The sequence below is a fragment of the Elgaria multicarinata genome, chromosome 3 (assembly GCF_023053635.1).
Source record: "Elgaria multicarinata webbii isolate HBS135686 ecotype San Diego chromosome 3, rElgMul1.1.pri, whole genome shotgun sequence".
Lineage (NCBI taxonomy): Eukaryota > Metazoa > Chordata > Lepidosauria > Squamata > Anguidae > Elgaria > Elgaria multicarinata.
Window position 1 is genome coordinate 120,607,962 of NC_086173.1, and position 25,049 is coordinate 120,633,010.

At 42.5% G+C, this 25,049-nt stretch overlaps 1 protein-coding gene across 1 annotated transcript in view; it reads right to left on the reverse strand.

Annotated features, from left to right (window-relative positions):
* The window catches only part of UROC1 (urocanate hydratase 1), a 70,202-nt gene that overhangs the window by 24,889 nt on the left and 20,264 nt on the right, over window positions 1-25,049 (reverse strand). Inside the window, exons 5-14 of the mRNA XM_063121393.1 lie at window positions 21,262-21,390; window positions 18,862-18,923; window positions 17,849-17,915; window positions 15,682-15,825; window positions 13,564-13,652; window positions 12,278-12,340; window positions 11,337-11,516; window positions 9,364-9,461; window positions 8,985-9,057; window positions 6,627-6,748 (exon numbers count right to left, since the gene is read on the reverse strand). Coding sequence (XP_062977463.1) covers window positions 6,627-6,748; window positions 8,985-9,057; window positions 9,364-9,461; window positions 11,337-11,516; window positions 12,278-12,340; window positions 13,564-13,652; window positions 15,682-15,825; window positions 17,849-17,915; window positions 18,862-18,923; window positions 21,262-21,390 — 1,027 coding nt within the window. The remainder of the gene's footprint in view (window positions 1-6,626; window positions 6,749-8,984; window positions 9,058-9,363; window positions 9,462-11,336; window positions 11,517-12,277; window positions 12,341-13,563; window positions 13,653-15,681; window positions 15,826-17,848; window positions 17,916-18,861; window positions 18,924-21,261; window positions 21,391-25,049) is intronic.

A 25,049-nucleotide genomic window follows, 5' to 3' on the forward strand; every position in this document is an offset into this window, starting at 1 on the left:
AAATTTCATGGGCATACACGGATATTAGCAAATCTGAAACAAAACAACAACAAAAACAAATATTTAACAGGGTTTTGTGAAATGTAACAGAACAAATGTAATAGAGAATACTATTGACTTTAAAAGGTTTTAAAATCACCCTAGAAAAAAACCATGGTGAATCTGGGGTTCAAAAGAACCGGATAACACTTCATGTCTCATAGGATTACAATTTAGTCACTCCTAAAAGTGACTAAACATGAAGGGCCATGTTGGATCAGACCAAGGATCCATCTACTTCAGCACTCTGGTCACACAGTGGCCAACCAGCTGTTGACCAGGAATCACAAGCAGGACACGGGTGAACAGCACCTTCCTGCCCATGTTCCCCAGCAACTGATGTATATAGGCTTACTGACTGGAGGTAGCACATTGCCAACAGGACTGGTAGCCCTTGATAGCCTCCTCATCCATTCATTTGTCTAACCCCTTTTAAAGCCACCCAAATTGGTGGCCATCACTGCATCTTGTGGTAGTGAATTCCATAATTTAACTATGTGCTGTGTGAAGAAGTACTTCCTTTTATCTGTCCAGAATCTCTGACCAATCAGCTTCATGGGATGTTTGGCCTTTCATTAACTTGACATTGAAAATCCTTCTTTTCATGTTTTTCAAAAAGTTGCCACTACATCCACAAAAATATTCCCATATAAGTTTATTTTGTTGCCTCTGCTCTTTGCTGATCTTTATTTAGGTTCTAGGAGATACTAAAGGTACATCATGATTTCATCCTCATTTTCGGTGTCAGCAAGGAAGTTTACTCCCTATCCTCAAGAGTTATTTTTTATATCCCATTTTATTTTTACATCATCCAAGCCTCTCCAAATACACCCAGAACAGAGGGCACATTCTTTACTTAAAACTAGTTAATACCTTTCACTCCCACTGCAGCCCTGGTCTAGAGAGGCCATCACAGGTCAGCATATTTTGCAATTTTTACAGAGCTACTGAGTGTCACTTTAATAGGGGAGCTTTGAACTAACTTTGAGTTTAAGAATGGCACAGGGATTGACCAGAAACACGTTCTTTGAATGTGTGTATGTGTGCGCGTGCTAGCACATGTGTGATACAACGCACCAACATTAAAATGTGATTCAGTTAAACATTGAATATATGCTAATATGCAACAACCTGCATCCTGTGCATTGCTGTATAGAAACCTGCTTGGATGTATCTATACACTGTGATATCTATAGGCATCAGAAGAACCTCTCAACAGCACCCTTGATGTTGTCACTGCTGTTCACCTACTCACTCTCTTCGGCAATAACACCTGGCTTCCTTGGGCAGAAGAGAAGTGGAACACAGAAGTCACAGCAAACGGACCTGCTCAGGTAAGGATGGAAAGGCTCTCCATGTACCCATGGTAGCTGTCAGAACTGATAGCTAACACAGCCAGCCAGAGGCTTCCGAAGACATGGAGGCTGGTTCGCAGGCTTTCCCCTGAATATTGATTGTGTACTTCCTAATCCTTCCTTCTACTTCATCCTCCTTTCTGCTTCATAACATGGAGTGGCAGCTAGGCCTGCCTAAGGCATTTTGCTACTTGACGAGAAGGATAAGATGGTACCACTTCCCACTTTCCAGGTACAGAAGCTGATTGGACTGGCAATTGTATCTTACACCAACACTGGCAATAGGACCAGTGATGTAATGCAGATAATGCCTCATTGAGGCACATGATGGGGCCCCCATCATTTTTGTTTTAGAAAACTCTTTTAGAATTGCAGAGTCCTGCTCCTTCCCCCCCCCTTTTTTTTTTTTACTCTTCAGTCCCCTCACCACAGAGGGGCTCATGAATAAAGCAAATGTGGCTCATGCACAGTGAATCCTCTAAAATGTTCATGTAGCATGGCCCTGCTCTTTCCCTCGTGTGCTCTGACTGACTGCTTCTATGAATGCTGTATTTAAGACATGACTTTTTGGGGGGGAGTGTTACTACAGTTGTTATAAACTGATATTTTTCTTTTATTATTTTCCCTCCATTATATTTGCAAATGTTTTTTTTTAAGTTTTTTTTTTAAAAAAAACACCACTAGCAATGAGACTGCAACCTCCATCATGCTTGTGGGCAACAGGCTAGCTTAGTGGGGCAGGTTGTACAGCACCTGCAGCTCAGTCTTCTGACACCTCATTGCCAGCCCCACACCCTTCACCATCTGATATCTGCCTAATGGTAGGGCTAGTGGCAGCATGAAAGAAGACACACAGGAACAACCTTTGATTACTCAACAGTTGATGACTCACAGTTGAATGTGAGAAACTGATCTCATTGAAAAGCCCTGCCTTCAAGACGATAGAAGTTGATTTAGAAGTTCTGCCCTATGGTGGCTCGTTTGCACATAGCACTCAACAGCTGATTTTTCAGTCTTCGAACGGAAAATACAAAATCTGTTGTCCATGGCATTTTAATTCCTAAATGGCTTGAGACTGGGTAACCTAAAGGATCATCTTCTCCCACTGAGTCCACCCATTCACTACAATCTTCTTTAGAGGCTCTCTTATATGTCCCAGCAATGGCTGAGTTGTATTTTGGTTGGAATGCAGGACGGCATCTTCTCTGTGGCCATGCCCAGACAGTGGAACTCCCTGCCCAATGAGGCTCACCTTATCCCCTCCCTGATGGCTTTCAGTCACTATGTGAAGGCCTTTCTTTCCCAGTATTTATTTATTTAATATCTATACCACCCAATATCCGAAGCTCCCTGGGTGGTTCACAAAAAATAAAATCATAAATAGAGCATAAAATACCATACCAAAGCTTAAAACCTCAATATAAAACCACAATACAAAGGTACAACCGGAATAAAACCGAGCAGCAATGCAGAGATTTAAAATGCAGATTTAAAACAGGAGAGTTAAAAAATAATAGAAAAGTAAATTGCTAAAATACTGGGAAAATAAAAGGGTCTTCATCTGGCACTGGAAAGAGTACAAAATAGGTGCCAGACATTGGACCTGCCAAATCATGAGTTTTAGTCACCATGGCATATCAATCCTTCCAATATTTTCTCTACTGTCTCTCTCTCTCTCTCCTGTGTATTTGTTTCCATTTCCATTTATCGTTTTAAGTGTTTTATTGTGCTGCATGCCACTGTGAGCATTTTTATGGAATGACAGGGTAAAAACATATTAAACAAATAAATATATTGTGTTTCTGCCAACCTTCTGTCTCTGTGGCAAGGTAGGCACTTGTGGCCCACCAGATATTCTGGCCTAGAACTCCCATCATGCCTGTTAGGATTAAGACCAGGGCCCTGTGGTTTCTGATTGTTCCAATTCTTATTAAGAGCCAGAACTAGAACACTTAGACCAGAGAGTGAGGGAGAAAATTCCCTGCGAGTCTCTGGGAGTTGGGGAAGTATCTTCCCACGGTCTTGACAACTGAATGGCCCAGGCCAAGACACCAGCTCCCTCCACCCTCCATGGGAAACAAAGTCACCTCCAAGGAGGAGTAGGGGCACGACTTGGTAGACGCAAAGGTGCATCGTAGGTCAAAGCAGGCAAGAGTTATTGAGTGGTTTGGGACGCTCTGCCAGAATAACCTCCCACCAGAGAAAATGCAAAAGAGAACCACCCTATGGGAGAGGCTTAAGTAGCCTTTCAGGTTTTGGCGTAGCTGCCCATGTCAATTGGGTGACAACTTCTTTACCTTGCAAAAAGCCATCCCAAATAAAGATCTCAGGATTAGCTATTTAGAGAGGGAGCCAATTCAAACACCCAAATCATAGAATCATAGAATAGCAGAGTTGGAAGGGGTCTACAAGGCCATCGAGTCCAACCCCCTGCTCAATGCAGGAATCCACCTTAAAGCATACCTGACAGATGGTTGTCCGGCTGCCTTTTGAAGACCTCTAGTGTGGTAGAGCCCACAACCTCCCTAGGTAATTGGTTCCATTGTCGTACTGCTTTAACAGTCAGGAAGTTTTTCCTGATGTCCAGCTGGAATCTGGCTTCCTTTAACTTGAGCCCGTTATTCCGTGTCCTGTACTCTGGGAGGATTGAGAAGAGATCCTGCCCCTCCTCTGTGTGACAATCTTTCAAGTATTTGAAGAGTACTATCATGTCTCCCCTCAGCCTTCTCTTCTCCAGGCTAAACATGCCCAGTTCTTTCAGTCTCTCTTCATAGAGCTTTGTTTCCAGACCCCTGATCATCCTGGTTGCCCTCCTCTGAACACGCTCCAGCTTGTCTGCATCCTAAAGAATATGGATTGACTGGAACTGTGTAGAACATGATTCACAGTAACGCCATTGTGTGTTTCCTTCATCACAGGCACAGCTTTGCCACTCAACCCACATTTACCACCCTATAATTCCATCACATGGGGAACTATTTGTACAATGCCCCATGCACCAGACTCTGAGGTCCAATCAACTGACTTTCTCAACATACTGCTATAGCACTGTTCAGATTTAGTACTGTAGCTGAAGTACTACTTCTGACTGGCGAAGGTGAACTACAAGCTGAACATTCAATAACAAAGAGGTCAAAGGGAATTCCCTGAAAGGGTAATTTTAATAGGCATCTTCCCAATGAAGTTCAGCTGTCATTTTTCTCCAAATTCCTCTGCCCATTGCCCTGCCAAGCACAACAGCAAATCTAATAACAGAGCTGCCAATAACGGGCTGTTTCTGTCAGCTGGATTTTAAAATGTCATTATATATACATATATATAATTCCAATGGCCATTTTCTTGTGAGAGACATATCCTCCTGGCTTTACCATGTATTAAAATGCTTGGGGCCTTCGTTCAGCTTGAATGGTGGGAAATTCAAGGCCATTTTTCCTAGGGTTGGATGTCATACCTTCAGGGAATATCTGCACTGTGAGAATACGAATATTGTGCTTGTCACAATGCTTGTTATTATGGAACACTGCATTGTTGATGCCATTTTAGAGTTGCCTCCTAATAGCACAAATAAAAAATAATCCAATGCAGGCCCTACAGTGCCATCCAATCAGGGAGAACAAGGCAGTAGGGGAAAGCTCAGTGGGGGAACACAGCTTTCTATGGAAAAGGTCCCAGGTTCAATCCCTGGCATCTCCTGGTAGTGGTGGGAAAGTGCAGTCTGAAGCCCTGGGAAGCTGTTGCCCAACCTTTTGAGGCACATCTGGAATTTTGGGAAAGGGTCATGGATGCCACCACAAAATGGCTGCTGTAAGGCAGGGTGGCTAGTCACAAAACAAATGTTGTGAGGGCATAGCCAGTCATAAAATGGAAGTAGTGAAAAGTAAGATCTAAAAATGGTTCATGAATTTGTATCATTTTTATGGGGTCCTTCCAAAACAACCTTCAAATGAAAAAATCACTGGTGGCTACAGACTCCACAACAACAACAACAACAACAACAACAATACAGAACCAGTGCTTACCAGCACCACCATGGCACAAAAATATGCATACAAGGCATAGATCCACATGAAACTTCATGATTTTTCCATAGGATGCCAACAAAAACCCCACCCATGGGGTTGTGGGGGGGACAAAAATCATGAGGATTCATAAGGATCCATGCCTTCGATCCATGTTTTTGTGCCATGGCAGTGCAGGAAAGACTATTTTTTTTTAGTGTGCAGTCTATAGACAACAATGTAAACTTTAACGTGATGGTGTTTGGGGGTGGGATCACATGTAAAAAACATGCAAATTCAAATTAATTTTAGTTCTATTGGAACTGACTTTTAACCTGACTCCATGGAAAAGCAAAGCATCTCAGAAGAACTCTGCTTTCTCCATCTCTTTTCTGCCTGTGTGTTTTCTCCATCTCTTTGTAATAACGTAATAAAGACTGAAGTGGGGAGAAAGCTGCTGTTCAGCCTTAAATCATGGTGATATTAATTATTTTGCTTTTAATGTGCATTCAGAAATATGATCGGATTGAATGCCATTTCACATTCCATCCTTTTCCTAAAGAGCTCAGGTTAGCATACATGGTTTTCTTCCATTTTTTCCTCATAATTCGGTGAGGCAGGTTAGACTCCATGCGTGAGCAGGGACCTGGACCCAGATGTCCAAGCCCAGCTTTCTAGCCTCCATTTTGGCCTTCAGCTGAGGCATCTACTCAGGGTTCCTTGGTTTTGTCAACAAGAACCGGAGACAATGGTTGGAGGTTTCAGTTACCCATACATGTGGTAGGAATTCCCATGTGGTATAATAGACACATACAGGATAGAGATGATCATAGAACCATAGAATAGTAGAGTTGGATGGGGCCAAAAGGCCATCGAGTCCAACCTCCTGCTCAATGCAGGAATCTACCTCAAAGCATACCTGACGGATGGCTGTCCAGCTGCCTCTTGAATGCCTCTAGTGTGGGAGAGCCCACAACCTCCCTAGGTAACTGGTTCCATTGTTGTACTGCTCTAACAGTCAGAAAGTTTTTCCTGATGTCCTGCCGGAATCTGGCAAAGTACATGATGTTTCCCTACACTGAAGATGTGTCTGTCTGGGAAATTTGAGTTGAAGTGACCCAAAGAGGATGATAATTTGGTGTTTGGAATCTAAGTTGCAAGACACAATAAACTGCTAGTAGGTTTATCCATATCCCATCATTCACCTTCCATTTTAGAAAATGGAACACCTTACCTCCCTGAAGTACAGCTTCCTCAAGCACTGATGTGGCAATAGAGTCAGTGGTTGCCAAATCTTCCGGGTTGCCTGAGGTACAAACCCAGCGAAATGGGCCAAACCCCAGAGAAAAAATGTCACTGGGAAGAGAATATGTTTAACGATTAGAAGACAGTTTAAATTCCTGACATATTTATCCTGGCAGTTAGCAATGCTTTTCTTTCATTAACTGAAGATGGAAGAATTTCAGATATTTCAAACAAACTAATCCAAACATGAAGCGCTTTGGATCATCATTTCAGAATTTTAAATAAGGCTTGACAAACAGATATAAGCTACTGTGTGTGTGTGTGTCTGTGTGTGTGTGTGTGTAATCAAAACCACACCCATCCTGAATGCATTCTAGTAAAAGAACAGGGAAGTTTAATCAAAGATGTTTACATTATGATTCAGCTACATCCACATTTCACAATTAATTTTGGCCACAGATCAAAGTGTGGTAGGGCACAGAAGGCCAGGTCCACCCATCTCCTGGCACAGCTATCCTATTATGCCCCTTACCATATCTGTCTTCAACGGACAGCAGAGTGAGAACCGGCTAGGAGGAGGCAGGAGACATGACACTGGACTACATATTGACGTCATTTGTAACCAAAGCAGAGGTATTAGGGGCACACTTTCACTTCGTGTGTGGGTGCTGGAGTGAACCCAGAAGTCCACTGTGCCATTTCAGAAGACACCTGGGCAAACGTCAGTTTCACACAGAACAGCAGCAGACAGGTAAAAAGCAATGCAGGAGAGAAACAGAGGGAGGGAGGGAGAGAGAGAGGCCTTAGCTAGACCTATTTTATAATCCAGGATGGAGGAGGGAAGATCTCGCGTTGCAATTAAATATAAGAACCCTCCTCCGTTTACACGTGAGGAACAATGACCTCAGGAAGAGAGGCGTCATGCCCGCCATTTTTATTTTTATTTTTAAAGGAGAAGCAGTGCACAAATGCTCGTGCACTTAAGGTAGGTATTTTTTTTAAATTTAACTTAATTTCCCTGCTCCCCTCACGCTGCGCCCCATACGTGGCTCTCGGTTCTGCATGAGGAATCGCACAAAGCTGGGTCAAACCGCGGCAACGGGCCACACATTTCATGGTCTTGTGCTCAGCCTGAGACCGTGGAAAAAGTGGGCCCAAAGGGCAGGGCTCTATCCCGGGGCAAGGGAGGGATGTTCCCTCCCTGATCCCGGGATCCCCTGTGTGTTATGTGGATGCACAGGGACGATCCCGGGGTTCGCCCCGTGATAAAGCCCAGTCTAGCTAAGGCCAGAGAGAGAGAGAGTTGAACACCTCTTTTTCTGACCTAGCCATACAAATAGAAAGTGTCCCCCAAAGCTTTCTGTGATGGCACAAAGAACTCACGCCCTGCCACCCCAGCCGACCCGGCTAGATGCCTCTTGCCTCACTCAGCTCCACTGCACCAAAGGAGAAAGGGGATGCGATGTGGTAGGTGTTGGAAGCAGCTCTGGGGTCAGACGGCAACCCTCAAAGGGCAAGACTTGGCAGCTAGAGCATGAGTGGCTGATCCCTGAACTGCACAGCCCATTTATAGTGTTTGCAGAGACTGGTGTACTTAGGTTTCTATGTACTACATTCACCATGTCCTATACGCACTAGTCCTATATGCACTGACCTAGAAGCAAGTCCAATTTATTTCGGTAGATCTTTCTTCTTCTATGCACAGTGCTTAGGACCACAGCTATTCTTTGGCAAGTATTCAGGGTTTATCCATTCTCAACAGCGTTTTCCTGCACTCCTTTCCTGCCTTTCTGCCACCGGAAAGGCAGAAAAGGAGTGCAGGAAAGGCAGGTAACTTTCCCTTGGAATGCACTGATGGTCAGCAATTTCATACCTACCTTGAATTAGCTGGGCTATATTCTCTCGGCTGCCAAAAAGTATACGTAATAAAAAAAATAGAGGTACAGCCCTTGCATGTGTGTTCTGTCAGCTATGTTTCATCTCTCATGTCTGATTCTCACATTACTTTCCTCTGATTCAGAATTCCTCTCATAGATCTCCATGCCTCCATACATATTCACCTGTGACACACATGATGGACTTCACAAAAGATCTGTGAACCACCCCACTCAAGAATCCAGCTTACACTTTGCTGGTCTACTGCCGGATTACTTATTCACAAAAGGCAACTGAGTCCATATGAATACACAGGAGTGACTAAAAAAAAACAAGGGACCTCAGAATTGGCAGCTCATTCAGAGTCTTCCTCCTTTCCCTTCCCAATTCCCTCCCAAAGTGCAGACACATTCTTTTCTTCTTTCTAGAGAGAAAAGGGATGGCGTTACATATTTAATCATCTTCTACATACCCCATAATGTGCTGAACATAGGAAGGGTATCGGAATTCTCCTTTGCGAGCTCCTCTTTTTTTGACATCAGCACCTTCAAAAGAATGTAAATGCAAGCTATTAAATGAGGAAGAAATGCCATGGGTCTCAAGGGGGCTCCTAGTGCTAATAAATCATTGCTCTTTGACTATAAGCTATATGCAGAATGGGAATTGACTTTCAGTCTGATTCAGGCACACTCTAGCCCTATGCCCTGCTGTGGGTACGTTCATCACCCTCTGCTCATAGAGGGCAACTCCATGCAATGGAGAAACCCTGTCCCGGAGGTAAGTTATCGGTTGTACTCAGCCAAACGTATGACTTGTTTAATTTGCATGCAAAAAAGAAAATATCGACCCACCGGCTCTCTGAGCTTCTAGAAGGAAAGCATTTCCATAATCCCAAAAAAACAGTCCTCGATCAGACAGTCTGTTGATTGCAGCCACTTGCCTCCTCAGACTAAAAACACAGAAAGGTGCAACATTATGCTTGACACCATGTCATTTTACATAAAGGAAAAAAAATAAGTGACCACTTCAACTACATGGACACATTTAAATTAATTAAATTAATAAATGTGTTGTTGTTGTTTTAAATTACCCTGAGGTGCACACCTGTAAGGTCCTTGCCATGTTTCAGGTGTCTAGGGCAGGATCTATACTACTGCTTTAAGATGGTTAATAACAGCAGTGACAACTATTGGGGTCCAGGACTCACTCCACATACTGTTTTCAAACTGTTTTCAAAGTGTCCTATCCTGCTTGGTGTAGATCTGGCCCTAGGTGTCGTGGACTTGGAGCTATGGTACTGACAGATGGACAAACACATATCCTCTTTTGTTATTACAGATTTATAGGCCTCTTTCCCACCCAAGAAGGACTTTCAAAGTGGCATACTGGGAGTTGGGGCACGAAAATGCAATTTACGAAATCCACAGAATAAAGCATCAATAAAATATTAACCGTTAAAACAATAACAAAATTTTAAGCAGCATAACACAGGGCCAAAAATCAGCAACAGAACGAATCAAGCAGGGGAACAACTTAGGTAATACTGAAGGCATGTCAAGAAAGGATCATTTTCACCAGACGTCAAAAGGAAGGCAGGGGCCAAGTAAACCTCCCAAAGGAAGGAATTCCTCAATGTGGGTGCTGCAGTCAAGAAGATCCTGTCCCAGTGTTTGTTTCTGTGTGTGTGTGTGTGTGTGTGTGTGTGTGTGTGTGTGTATATATATATATATATATATATATATATATATATATATTAGGGCTAATCTTATTAATATGGTTTGATTGAAATATTTGAGTACCTTTAGTTGGGCTGGGCCATTAGTTGGGCTGGGCCTTTAGTTGGGCTGGGCCATGAGAGAGCACCTGCTTTGCATGTAGAAGGTCCCAAGTTCGATCCCCGACTTCTCCAGGTAGGGCAAGGAAAGGAATCCTGCCTGCAACCCTGGAGAGCTGCTGCCAATCAGTGTCGACAGTACCAGGCTAGATGGGACCAATGGTCTGACTCAGCTCCCTATGTTCCTAGATCTCATACATTGTCTCAATTATTTTGTGTTTTATTTTTTTCAACCTCTTATTCATGTCCATAATGTGCTATAGTTTAGCTATCTTCTTTTCTTGCAGAGCACCTCAGTACTATTTCCTTATGCACACTGAACCATTAGGGGTGCTTTCAGACATGGCTTTTATGCCGTTTTTACCTTGCGACATTTACAGATGTTTATGGGAAGTCCAGATGATGTTGACTTCCCATGTTTTTCTTACTGCCTCTTCCATCTTTTTCCTTAACACAGAAAATCTGTTAAGAAAAAGATGGAACAGCTGTACAATGCCTTCTGATTGCTAGAGTTAAAAGTCCTCCATCTGGAAACACCCAACAGATAGAATTGATGAGTGACTAGGAAGAGTAACACCACATATGGTGAGGAATGCAGCCTTAAGCATTTCAGACTGCAAGTACATACTTAAGGAATTTACCAAATGTAATATGTATAAAGAGACTTCAGACAGGCTGACCTACTCACCCATGTATGCTTGGGTATTGGTATTTGTCATAGGATTATGTTGCTAATGAAGAGATATACTTAGTTTATCTCTTCATATTTGGATTATCACAACAGAATGTAGATTCTACCATATTGATTTTATGATTGTCATTCAAAAGTCAACTTTCCCTCCCCTTGCCAAAAGAAATAAAATAAAATCCCAAACGTAAAAAAAAAAATAGTGTCTACAGAAGGAAAATTGCAAGAGACATCTGATCTCACAGAAGTCAGGGGGTAGAGTTCCATCCAACCTACAAAATTTGTGAAAATGATCGAAGTACCTCTCTTGCACTAGCGACTGGAATTTCACAGGATTACTGGACATGAGCTGGTTAGCCTCCTTAAAGTTCAGCTGTACTGGGTAGTAGCCTCCATTAAATGGGTTGTGGCAAGATGTTTGGTCAGACCCCAAATCAGCTAACAGTTCTCCAGTGGTATTGAATTCATCGACAAGTCTCTCCCTGTAACCAGAAAGAGAAAAAGTGAACAATCATAGACAAGTAGGTCTGGTTTTTTAAAAATGAAATATAGGGATGGGGAAAAGTGAGATTTCTTCTAGGAGCACCTACAAGAAGCCTGAGTAAAGTTATAAGTCAACATGCATTTGCTCAGGACCATTATAGGGAGTGATACAACCAATGTGTCAGTCATATGTAAAACCCACTGATTTCAATAACACATGTTTCAGTCTCCCATTTAAATCAATGAGACTATGGCAGCATCCTTCCCAGAGAGTAGAACACTTTCAGGGTGGGGGGAGGGGTCATTTTTATTGGGACTATGGCATGGAGGGGGAAATTTAACCATACCCCATTGCTGTAGTCCCAATCCCGATCGCACAGACAAACACACCAATTTTATGCTTGTTTTTTTTAAAAGAGGAGCCATTAAATGCAAACACATATTCAGACTGCATTCCTATACACATTTACCTAGGAGGAAGCCTCACTGAACTCAACAGGGCTTAAGTAGACATGCCTGGGATTGCACTGTTAATCTATCTTCTAGTTTGGCTTTTAAAACAATTTAACTTAAAAATGCAGCATCTTTTGTTTCATGATTAAGGGCAAAAATTAGTTAACATTTCATTGTGCCTTTTCATACATTTGTATGTAGGCATAGGTTGGAAGAAATGCCACAAATTTGGTGCAGGGTAAACCAAAACGTCTATTAAAAATACATCTCTGTCAAGACAATCACAGATCAATTCTCACCTACTTACCAAAGATCTACCACATTTCCATGATATCCCAAACTAAGAGGTATTTTCTTCTTCTTTGCTTCTCTGTGTAAAAGACAAAAAGAAATCTATTTTAAAAATTCCTGAACCATAATATTTTTCACTTTAAAAAGTGTAAAAACAGTTTTGTTCAGAATCAAATGTTCAGGTAAACATTTTCAAGTAAATGTGACAATTTCTAGAAATGGCATATATGTAAGAGCCCCCTGGGGCTATAAAGTGGAATATAAGTATTCTGTATGAATTTATTACGCCTACTATACTCACAGCCGATGGGCTATAACTGCTGAACATCTTCTGACATGCTGCATTCCTCTCCTCTGCCTCTAATCTCTCCGTCTCTCCTGACTCTCTAGATGTCATTGGCTGTTCCTCTCTGATGTCAGCATGAACAGAGATGTTCTATTCCCTCTGCCCTTCTATACACTTAGCTGTTCTGATGCCAAGAGCTTGGCCTATTGTGAGCTGACTTGCTGAGTACTAAGAAAGGTTTGGGAGACATTAAAATCCCAAAATCCAGGTACAACTTTTATTAACAAATTAAACCATGTACAAATTGCAAGATATCATTGGCTTGTGGACAATATCTGGTTGGTGCCAATTGTGGGGTGGGCTGGTAGCTTTAGAATTTTTCAGTGGAAACAGACAGACAGACAGACTCTTGCTAACTACTAAAGAATTCATTTCTGAATGACTCCAGTGTGGGCAAATTCTTTACACTAAGGGGGAAAGGGCTGAACATGTGAGGCCTGGTTATATTGAGAAGGCCATATTGAGAAGGTCAGTCTCTTATACAGGCGAGTGGAAGACCTGCTTCAAAGAATGTCGCAAAGTTTTCCCAATGGCAAAGGCTTGGATCATTATCTACTTTCTCCCTCTCTTCCCTGTACACATCTGAAAATCAAATAGGGGAAACAGATGTCAAGAGAAGCAACCTCAAGAGTGTTATTTATTTCAGTGAGGAGCATTGACCCAGTATTCAAACACTAGAAATGCTTTGGGTGGGAAAGGCTGCCTGCCCTTTTCCTCCATATTGCAGAAAGCACTTCCCAAAACTCCTTTGCTGGGATATGGAGTTAATTAGTGAGGCACTGAAGAACATGATTGAAGAACAAGACTGATCTCTTCCGGCAGGCCTATCCAGTGGAATTTTAGGATGTTTTTAGAACGTTTTAGGATGTTTTTAACAATGTATATTATGTTGTAATTCAGTTTTATGTATAAGAAATACATTGATGATGATGATGATGATGATTCTTAAGCCGTACCTCACCCGAACAATGCAGTGGTCCAGACTCTTTGCTATTTCCATCAACCATCCCTGCTGGTGACGTTTTAAAAGGGCAGCCTCATCAACCTGAGAGATTAAATTAAAAACAAATCAGCGACTCCTGAACTTTAGTATATTTTGCCCTGGTTGTGCATAGTAGATTAGCGATGGGTCTGACTCGCGCTGTGTAGATCTGCGGTCTTGTTTCCGACATGCCAGACATTATCGCTTGGTGAGAATTTTCTACTAGAGCAAATTGAGAAACAAGATGCTCTCCCCATCATCCGTGGTAAAATTACATGGGTCGCTGAAGCCCTTTTATCACCCAGTTTACTAGCATAGCTATAAAGCTGCTCTTATGGTAAGAACATTTGAGCTCCTTAGGGAAATGTTTTATTGAGCAAGCAAGACATGGTGAAACTGTCAAACAGCATATAGCTTGAATTACAATCCGCCTGACAAAATTCACTTTTGGCAAAGCATCTTCTCAACAGCAAATACCTTATTACGCTTGGAACTTTTTAAAAGATCAGTTATTGAATTAAATATATAGAAGCATTTTCTCACCAAGGAATGGTTGGAATGGGTGTGTTAGCATCGAGTTTGCTTAAGACCACAAAACTACATAGTAATATTACAACCCTATTTACTCAGAAGCAAGTATTATATTGGATTGCAGCATAAGAGTACAATCCTGTATACATACTTGCCTGGAAGTAAGTTCAACTGAACTGAATGGTGCTTACTGCTGAGCAGACACGCATAGGATTGGGCTGTTAAGCCAGCCTTCCTCATCCTTGTGCCTTCCAGATGTTTTAGACATCAACTCCCATCAGCCCCAGCCAGCATAGCCCATGGTCAGGAATCCCAAGAGTTGTGGTCCAAAACATCTGGATGGCAACAGGTGGGAAAAAGCTAGTTTAAGCTCACTTGAGTCTGTCGATTGTGTTCTAAATGTTCTATATAAGTTTCTACCAGGAAGTTTTTTTGGAGGGTTCCTGGCCTTTAGGGTTGGGAAAGAGAAATTGGGGAAGGGTTCATTTTTTTACATTTTTAATTTTTCTTAGAATATACAAAAAATATACAAATATAATATTTCGCTGCTTCTGTAGCTGGGCTGTGAATCCATTCTGGATTTCAGTCAGAACCAGCCAGAACTCTAAAGGAGTTATTTAAATTTTTTAACCTATTTTGAGGATAGGGCCAGGCAGTGGACCAAGGGTCTGACTCAATATAAGGCAGCTTCCTATATTCCTATGTCCATAGGTGGGACATTGCTGTGTTCTTAGTTTGGTAATCTTAGCAGAAAAAGTGATGCTGCTGGAGGGTACTGTGTGCAAATAGCTCTGTGTGTGTGTGTGTGTGTGTGTGTGCGCGCGCGCCCTCTGCTACCTGTGCTGGTCCTACTTTTCCCCTAGTCTGCTGTGGAAATTTTGGAGCTATAATCTTGTGGTTTGCAGGTACTGCAAATTTCCTGACTGTTAGAGCAGTACGACAATGGAACCAGTTACCTAGGGAGGTAGTGGGCTCTCCCACACTAGAGGCCTTCAAGAGGCAGCTGGACAGCCATCTGTCAGGGATGCTTTAAGGTGGATTCCTGCATTGAGCAGGGGGTTGGACTCGATGGCCTTATAGGCCCCTTCCAACTCTTCTGTTCTGTGATACCATACGCACTGCATATGAACATCTGATATCCCTTTTCCCCCAACATTCACAGACATGTTCCAAGATGAATGATGGAAGTTCAATGAAGGGACAACCTGAATGAAAGGGGTATGCCGGTGATGGTGATGATGACTACTTGAAAGCATACAAATAAGATCATTATGATTACCATTATTTATTTATTTATTTATTACATTTATATACCACCACCACCCCCATAGCCAAAGCTCTCTGGGCGTTTTACACTATTATGACTATGACTACATCCATTTCTTAGCTACCTTCCAAGACCACGGTCTTCTTGAGGCAGCTTACAACATAAACAATGCAAACATATTAATAAATTCAAATTAAAGATGAACTATTTTAAATAAAACCAATTACAATAACATATAATTTCAAAATGAATGTCCATCAGCAGTGACTACCATGAGAACCCATGCAGTTTTACCTCGGCAATAACTCCAATACAGCCAGCAATGACCGCAGCCTTTGCCTGAGCCCCGCTCATTCCTCCAAGGCCAGATGTGACAAAGACTTTCCCAGACAGGTCCTCCACTCCCAAGTAGCGACGGCCTGCATTGAGCACTGTTAGCTAAAGCACATTGCAGAAGAAGGTGGTTACAGTAGATAGTACCTAACACGGACACACATACACACAGAAACACACCAGCATAATTTACCAATGACAATACTTCTGTCACATCTACATTTGTTTATTATTCAAAATCTATCATTTCAAATCTAACTATGTCTGTATTTTGTATTTTTTATTTTGAGTAAGCACCTAAGGATTGAAGCAAAATTAAGATCTCAATGTCTTCTGCCCAATTACTCAGGTTCAATTACTCTCCAGGTATGTAAAGGAATGTTACCTGTGCAAGGTTCTTCCTAGGCCAACACCACATTTAAAATGAGCAGCTGGTCCCTAAGGGCCAAAACAAACTTTACGTTAAATCCATATCTAGCAGCTACATCCCTTTAGTTTTCATTTTTTCGTTTCACTTTTACTCTAGAAAAGGTGCAGGGGGCTCAATCTGGATTGTGACCCTGGAATGGGGAGAGCGGGCTTTTACGATCTGGATCAAGGCCATGCACCTAATCTAGAGTAAAAAGGGGGGGAGGGTGTAGCTGCTAGATCTGGATTTAAAGTAATATCTGCTTTGGCATTACTGTGTTAATGCTGAAAATACAGCATTAACACAGCAGTATCTAGTGTTAGTCCTATGTAAAGTAGATCTCTGCAATGAATGACACTACTAACTTAAGCTCCATTCATTTCAATGGGTCTACTCTATGTAGAACAAACCTTGGATACTAGCCAAAGAATCCATGACCCTGTACTGGCTTGCTAATGCTGCCCACGTTGGTGCCAGCAATTCAGGGGCTGTCTTCATGGTGCCGGATTCATAGAATCATAGAATAGTAGAGTTGGAAGGGGCCTATAAGGCCATCGAGTCCAACCCCCTGCTCAATGCAGGAATCTACCTTAAAGCATACCTGACAGGTGGTTGTCCAGCTACCTCTTGAAGGCCTCTAGTGTGGGAGAGCCTACAACCTCCCTAGGTAACTGGTTCCATTGTCGTACTGCTCTAACAATCAGGAAGTTTTTCCTGATGTCAAGCCAGAATCTGGCTTCCTGTAATTTGAGCCCATTATTCCGTGTCCTGCGCTCTTGATGCTGCCTCCCTCCTCAACACCATGCTTTCCCTCTCCCAGGGTGGTGGTGGGTAATCCCGATGCTGAGGAGGGAGTGCGAGGTTTCTGGGTGAGGGTGACCATCCGATAAATCCCTGACTTTTTCAAAATGCAGCATCGCAGGGAAGCCCTGCAGTGGCTGCGAACCTGCACCTGCGTCATCTAACCGATGGGGCGCAGATCCACAGCCAATGGGGGGCTTTCCCCACATGTAGACAGGCCCTCAGTTTAAACAAGATGCTAGTCATGTAGAGCCCCACATGGTTAATCTCTCCTCCTGCCCCACTCCCTTATTTTTCTTCTTATTTTGCCTATCCAGAATCTCTTTTAAAACTGGGCCTCAGTGAGGATGCTGGTGTGCAGCTTCTACTGCACTCGCTGTTTTCTGGATAACAAAAATCACCTCAGGCCTGAGATTTGTGGGCACTCAGTTCTTTTTCTGACAACAAGCACTGCCCTACTCACGTTCAGCAATGTTGCGAAGGTGCCAGATGTCATTCTGTCTTTGAGGCTAAACAGGCTTGGGGAGTTTCCATTCGGGAGAATGCTTCAGAGCCCCATATATATTACTCCTTTGAGCTGCCTGGCCAGAGGTCAGGATACAAATGTCTCAAGGAAGGAAAACCTATTTCAGTGGAGGGACCCAATCAATGATCCGGGGGTTCCGTCCCCGCTCCCCCCCAAAGGTGGTAATTCTGCTGCATCCACGCATTGGTAGCAACTGAAAGATCCAACCACACCTGATGCAGAGAGTTGGCAGAGTCACCTGTTTTAGAATCGAGTCATTAGATCTTGTCTTTCCCAAAGCAGTGGGTCAGAACTGCAGTTTTTATAGCTATTACATTTATATCTTTAGTGAGAACTCCACTGATTATCCATTCTCACAAATGGTATGTTCTGCCAGAGAGTGTAGTTCTTACCACCGTTCCATGGACTATTCCCTGTGGTCCAATGTAGCAGTAGCTCCCTGCTGTCATCTGTCCATACCTATCAATAGCAGTGTTAAACAACACAGTTTTTGTAGTCAACTCTGGATGATATTATGTGGAACACCCGCCCACCCACTGCCCCACAAAAAATGAGCCACTACATTACTTTGTTAGCCTAGAGTATCCTTCCCCAACTTGGTGCCTTCTAGATGTATTGAATTACAACTCTCATCATCCCCTTTGGTCAGGCCAGCTGGGGTTTATGGGAATTGTAATCCAAGACATCTGGAGCATGCCAGGTTGGGGAAAGATGGCCTAGTCATGCAAAAGCTCCCAATTTACTGTATCCTTTGACACTGTTCTGCACCTCTCTCCTTCTCTCCACATGGCTTCTTACAGGGCAAACCTATGCATGTCTACTTAAAAGTCAGTCACACTGAGTTCAGCACAGCTTGCTCCCAAGTAAGTGGGTAAAGGATTGCAGCCTGAAGGAGCAGCTGTATGGACTGTAGACACTGTCTGGGGGCCCATAGGATATTTTAGATTCCCAGATCCAAAGTCAGAGACAGTGTTCTGACCCATCCCCATCCACATCCATTTTGCAGCTGGTGTAGATAGAACCATGCTGGCTGCCTCTCTGAGGACAGGAACTTGACCTTGAAGAAGGGGTAAAAGGGGTGTCCCAGGTGAGGAAGGAGGAGACTGGAAAGGCCAGTATATGAGCTATCCTGAGGCCTCTCCAGCCTCCTTCCCTCCTCCTCCAAAGTGCCCCAGCTAGATGGGCAAAAAGTCCGTCTAGCAAAAATGCAGAGCAGGGCAGCCAAAATTCCTCCACTACTCCTCCAGCTCTGCACTGGGTGCTCACAAGTAACCAAATTCAGAGGCTTATGAGCATTGAGGGTGGAAGTCATAGGATTGCGCCCTATATATTTCTACCCTTATATAAAAAATCGGTGTTTCATGTGGACCTCCCTTCAAATCCACTTGAGCAATGGATAACTTACATTGTAACCCCCATTGCAAACATTCGCTCATATTCATCTCTGGAGGAATAGTTGGGAATTACCTAAACAAAAAAACACAAAAAGGACAATAGAAATGGTTGGCTGAGGAAGAGAGACGGGGGAGGGGGGGAAAGACAGAGGTCTCTGAATAAAGCAGTGTTGGAATAGATGCCACCATCGCACCAGCTAAATCAAATCAACTTTACTCATGTGTGAGAGGGGAAGAGCAAATGAGATCTATTGCCAATTACAGTTAATAAAATATGGTTCTGTCATAATTCTTACACTCTTAAGAATACTCAGGAATGCCCAGATACTTTGTCTCTCTCTTCTCTTCTCCCAGGCACAAGGAAAGGACAATAGAAAGACAAGATGGATGCCATTGGCTCCAGAACAGGTATACAAGTAACCACGGCATGGATGCAATTAGGAGTTCATGTTTTGACTAAACTGCACAATCCTTTTCAGTGCTAAAGGACAGCAGGAGGTTGGGAAGTTGTTAAGCTTGTATAAGTGGGCTTCCCATAGACATCTAGTTGACCACTGTGTCAAACAGATCTACCTTTGGTCTGAATTAGGGATGCCTCAATCTGTCAATTTCCATTTCTCATCTTTCCGGTATTATATTTGGTTCATCACAAACTTTGAGCTTGTTTTTTTTAAAAGCCTGCATGAAAATTCATAAGCATTTTTTTGTGCACATTTTGTCCTAACACATGCATTTTCTATGCATTTTTGCCTATTATACAATGATTTTGCAAGCCATTTTCCTAATACAGTCTTTTTTTGAACATTCTTTTCCCTAATATATGTATTTTAAAAAATTACTGGGGGAACTCCATTGAAAAGTTCAGAGAAGTGCAAATTTTGAAGTTTCGATCTGTGTAGTAGTTAGAAAATGTGAAATTAGCCAAGTTCAACCAATTTCTCCCTCATCCCTAGGCATGATGCTACAGGGCTCATCATTATTATTATTATTATTATTATTATTATTATTATTATTCCTCTAAAGTTAGTTGATGCAGAGTTCAGTATGTTAACATGTACATGACTGGACCAGCTTATGGTAGCATAGCTTGAAGTCCAGTCATGTACTTGAAAACTGACTGCAAATTAAAACAAGGATTCTGAAGCCACATTAGAATTAAGGGTTAGCATAGTATCTTTTATACTGCTACAAGAAGCATCATGTGGAGATTTGTGGGGTTGGAGAAAGACAGGGAGAGAGGAGGAGAGCCATCAACACTCCTAACATGGCATCCTAAAGGCTTCCCAACCAAGAAAAGGGTGTGATAAGGAAGAAGGGGAAAGACTTTCAGATGTGGGATTGGGTTTGCAGATTTGTACAGTGACAGAATTTCAGATATTGAAAGGACTTTAAATATTGGTATTGAATATTGAAAGTTTGTCCAGTGGGTAGTTGATGACTGACAGAATCTGACCCAAAATGGGGACACTGAGAAATAAGAGAGCATGAAGAACTCAGCCTTTTCTCTCAGTTTGGTTCTTTTAATGAATTCTCTCCCTGTGAGTTTGTAAGAACTTTGGCTGTCATAGAGACATCTTGTTTTATTGTTGTGGTTGTAACGGCCCTTGTGCCATAGACAAATAAAATCTATCTATCTATCTATCTATCTATCTATCTATTTCATCATCATCATCACATTTATACCTTGCCTTTTTCCTCTTGCAAGGAATCCAATATGGTTTACATACTCTTCCTCCTCTCCATTTTATCCTCACAACAACCTGTGTGGTAAGTTAGGCTGAGAGTCAATGACTGGCCCAACACTCTAACCACTACACCACACAGGCTTTTAAGAGGCAGACTAGAGAAGATGGCAGTAGACCCAAATATCTTTGAGGAAGGCATGGCAAGCTGGCTAGCTGAAATCATGAAAAGGATTCCTGTTAGCAGGTGAGGAAACAGAGGGTTGTCTCCAACGTTAGTCTAACTTAAGTTCCATTCATTTCAATGAGTCAACTCTAAGCAGGACTAGCATTGGATAAAACCCTTGACAACATTTTGTTGCAGGCTCCACTTGTTATATATCCTGTGCGGAAATTGGGTGTGCTCATGCTATGCATCCTGTCCTTGCAAGTCCTGAATCCCCACTGCTCAACTTGTAATGGCCACCCACCCATCTGCCCTAAAAATGAGGGGAACTGCAGTCTGACACTCAACCTATTCAGGGGAAAGGGAGACCTTTCTAGAGAAAACCCTGCACCACATTGCAGCTGCTACTCCTGCTCTTTGTATAGGGTTAAATCACGGGAAACGGAAGTGCTGGAGGACCTTCACCAACCCACACAAGATGAACGAGGTAAAGCACAGTGCAAAGCACAGGAAGCATTGTGGAAATAATGAACAAGAGGGAACAAGACAACAGTAGCTTTTACCATGCCATTGGTGATAACTAATCGAGGAGCATTGCGATGGCTAGGGAAGAGTCCCAAAGGATGTCCACTGTACATGACCAATGTCTGATCTTCAGTCATCTCAGACAAATAGTGCATCACCAGCCAGAACTGGAGGAGAAAGGAAGGGGAAAGTAGCAGACTTGATTTCCTTCTTATATTGATGAGCATTATACAGGCTTTTAAGGGACAGACAAGACAGGACAGTGGTAGACTAAAATTTGGTCCGTACCAAATTCCTATGAAGTAGCAGAGCAACAATTTAAAATGCAGCATTGGTAAGTGAGAAGGGAACGATGAAGACCCCCTCCTCAAGGCTTTGGCCCTGAAACTGTTTCATACCAGCTGTTGTTGTTTTTTTCATGGTGGGGCTCTGAAACAAGAAGTAATTCCCATTGGGGGGAAACTACTTAAGGAGAAGTGGTTTGGGATGAAACATGAGAGCCTGGTAAGGGCTTAGCAATCCCTTCCACCCACCCATGCTGCATTTTCAATTGCCTGTCCCCATGGATTTGGGACAACCATACCCTAAGACACAGGTCATGCTGGTGTAGCATCCAGTGCTACCCCTAAATTTCTATTTTTAAAAGCAATAGTGTAGGCAATTTCATACATAACATCACAATTAACATTGTTGTTGTTATTGTTGTTTCAAAAAAAGTATTTTAAAAGGATGTATTTGCCAGGGAATGTATACATTATAGAAGTCTAAATTAGCAGATGCCCCTTCTGCACCAAGTGGAGCTGTTCAGAAGACACCTTAAACCATGGCTTTAACCACGGTGAATAAAGCAAAAAGCCTTCTTTACTGTGGTGACAGCTGTGGTTTAAGGTGTCTTCTGAACACAGTCTGGCTTTCTGGCTTAACCACCATGCTTAAAGCCATGGTTTAAGGTGTCTTCTGAATGGGCCCAGTGTCGACAACCCTGCACCACTGAAACTCAAGATACCCAGTTGCAATTAAGCTCCAACTACTGCCTCACCATTTCCTAGCACCCTTCCCACTCTTTATCTGGCAAACTATAATGCCCTGCTCTCTTGCTCTATCACTATTATTAGGAATAATCTGCCTGCCTAATCAATACTTTCCTTTCTGCAAACATCTATGGTACAATAAAATTCAAGAACATTTCAAATGAAAAGTTTATTTCAAACTGGACCTGTATCTATGTTCTTGAGTTAATTTCCCCATTTCCTCTGAGAATAGCATATAATCTACCATGTGCGTGCCACATCTCTGCAAGAGATCCGAATATTTCTGTGCCCATCAAGTGCATGCACATGTGAAGGAGGACATGCAGTAACCAGGTCCTGTCTAAATATAAATGCCTTTGCCCACAGGTGGAAGGTCATCAACGAAAGGGGCTAGATGGAATTCCCATGGCATGGAGTTTCAGAGCTTTGGAGCAGCCATCAAAGAGGCCCTCTCTTGAGTTCATGGCAAGCATATTTGGGGGGTTGATGGTGGGACAGAAAGAAAGGCCTCCCCTGAAGATCTTAAAAAACAGGCAGGCTTATATGTAGGGAGACCATAAAAAAGGAGGACAGAGCTTTTGTATCTTTAACAGCTTTATAGAAAAAGGAATTTCAGCAGGTGTTATTTGTATGCATGCAATATCTGGTGAAATACCCTCTTATTCACAACAGTTAAAGCAGCAGGAGCCCTGCCCTCCTTTGTATCTGACACACAGAAAAAGCGAGAGGGGGCCCTCACTGTTGTTGGGTAAAGATAAAGGACCTATATTGTGTAGGTTCAATCTCCTAATATTAGTGCAATAAATATACTTTGTATTCAAATGTAATATTCATCCTTTGTATTTGGTCACTCACTCTAGTGTAGCTCTTGCAGCTTTAACTGTGGTGATGAAGAGGGGATTTCACCAGGTGCTGCATGCATACAAATGACTCCTGCTGAAATTCCCTTTTCTATGCAACTGTTAAAGATACAGGAGCCCTGTCCTCCTTTTCATATGGCCACCCTATTATATGGGAGAAAGAGGTTTTTTAGATAACCTGGTTTCAAGTCATGTAAGATTTTGTAGATCATTAACTAGCACTTTGAATTATGCCTTGAAACAGACCAATAGTCTGTGAAGCTGTTTAAACGTCATCAAATGTTCCCTCTAACCAGATCAATACTCTGACTGCCACATTCTGAACCAAATGAAGTTTCCAAACCCGCTTCAAAGGTACCCCCAGTTAGAATGCATTACACTAGTCCACATTATTGTCTCATGTAATTTGGTACAGAGACCCGTGTTCAAATCTCCACACCACCATGAAGCTCACTGGGTATTCTTGGGCCACAGACACTATCTCATAGCCTCACCTACCTCCTGGGGCCGTTGTGGGGATAAAATGGAAGTTAGATCATAACCTTGCACACTGCCCAGGGCACCTTAGGCTACATTATTAACAGAAATGTTATAAAATAACCGATATTTATTTCAGACACAATAAGCATTGAGGCTTATTAATGAAGAAAAAGTTTAACACATGTAAAAGAAGTCCCACCCCAACTTCTTCAGTTCAAAAATGGCCCAAGGCATTTGTAAGAATGGTAGAGAAAATTGTATCCCAAGGTAAACACAAATCGATGCACTTCAGTAACCCACTTAAAAGAAAGGAAGAGACAATGTGGATAACACACACCAGAAATAACATTCTGAGGCATGGTTTTGCTACAACCAAACGTCTTTTTCAGCAGTCTCTTTTTCATGACACCAAACACTGAGAACAAATTGTCCTTATCACCACTAAATAAAATCATTCATCCGATTGCTATTTTTAAGTAACCAGCGACAAAGAGGTATTGTTTGCTCTGCTGTGAAACTCTTGTTAGATATCACAATCATATCTAAGTTGGACAAGGCTGCTGAAGCAGAGGAAGAGATAGCAAGTTTCCAAATGTTGTGTTGTCTGTATTTCACTCTGCAGCCCAATACACATGCCTTGAAGAATGTTAGGCACATTGGGTACAAAAACATGCTCTGCATATATCTTTAAGAAGCATTATTTCAAAGAAGAAAGCTGAGAGGGCTCCACTGTGTCTAGGAACCCAGGAGTCCTAATTCCACATGGGGTAGGGAATTGGCTGCATCTAATTGCTAGGGCATTCCACACACACCATCACAGAAATGAATGATGGGCCAAGTGCACCCTGCGCTTGCTCAGAGGCACATCTATCTGCTTATTATTTCAGTTATTTAGAATAGAGCCCTGGTAAGTCCTAGGTAATAGTAGAACTGGGAGGGAATTAGAATCTTAAAATCAGAGGTTTAGAAAGGGCCTTGTAGGTCACTAATCCAACACCTTGCTTGATGCAGGTAATCTTCTTGAAGATCTCCACTGGTTCCATTGCAGAACATCTCTCACCATCAATACATTAATCCTAACATTCAGCTGAATTCTACACTCCTGTAACTTAAGCCCCTGATCTAGCCTAGCCCCCTGGGGCAGAAAAGAACTGTTCTTTGCTCTCTTCTAAGTAACAGCCCTTCATGAATGCTACCACATCTGTCCTCAGTATTTTCTCTCTCCAGAATCACTCTTCCCTTTTCCAGATTCATTTTAGAAGTGAGTTTTCAAATTGGCTGCATCTAATTCCTAGTGCATCCCACACACCACATCACAGAAATGAATTGTCACAGATCTGAATCCCTTCCTTTTGGGGCAAGTTGATTTGCTACACAATTGAGACAATTAGCGTCATCAGACAGGTGGATTTTCGTGTTACCCTACCATCGCTATGGCTTCCTGCTGCTGTCCCA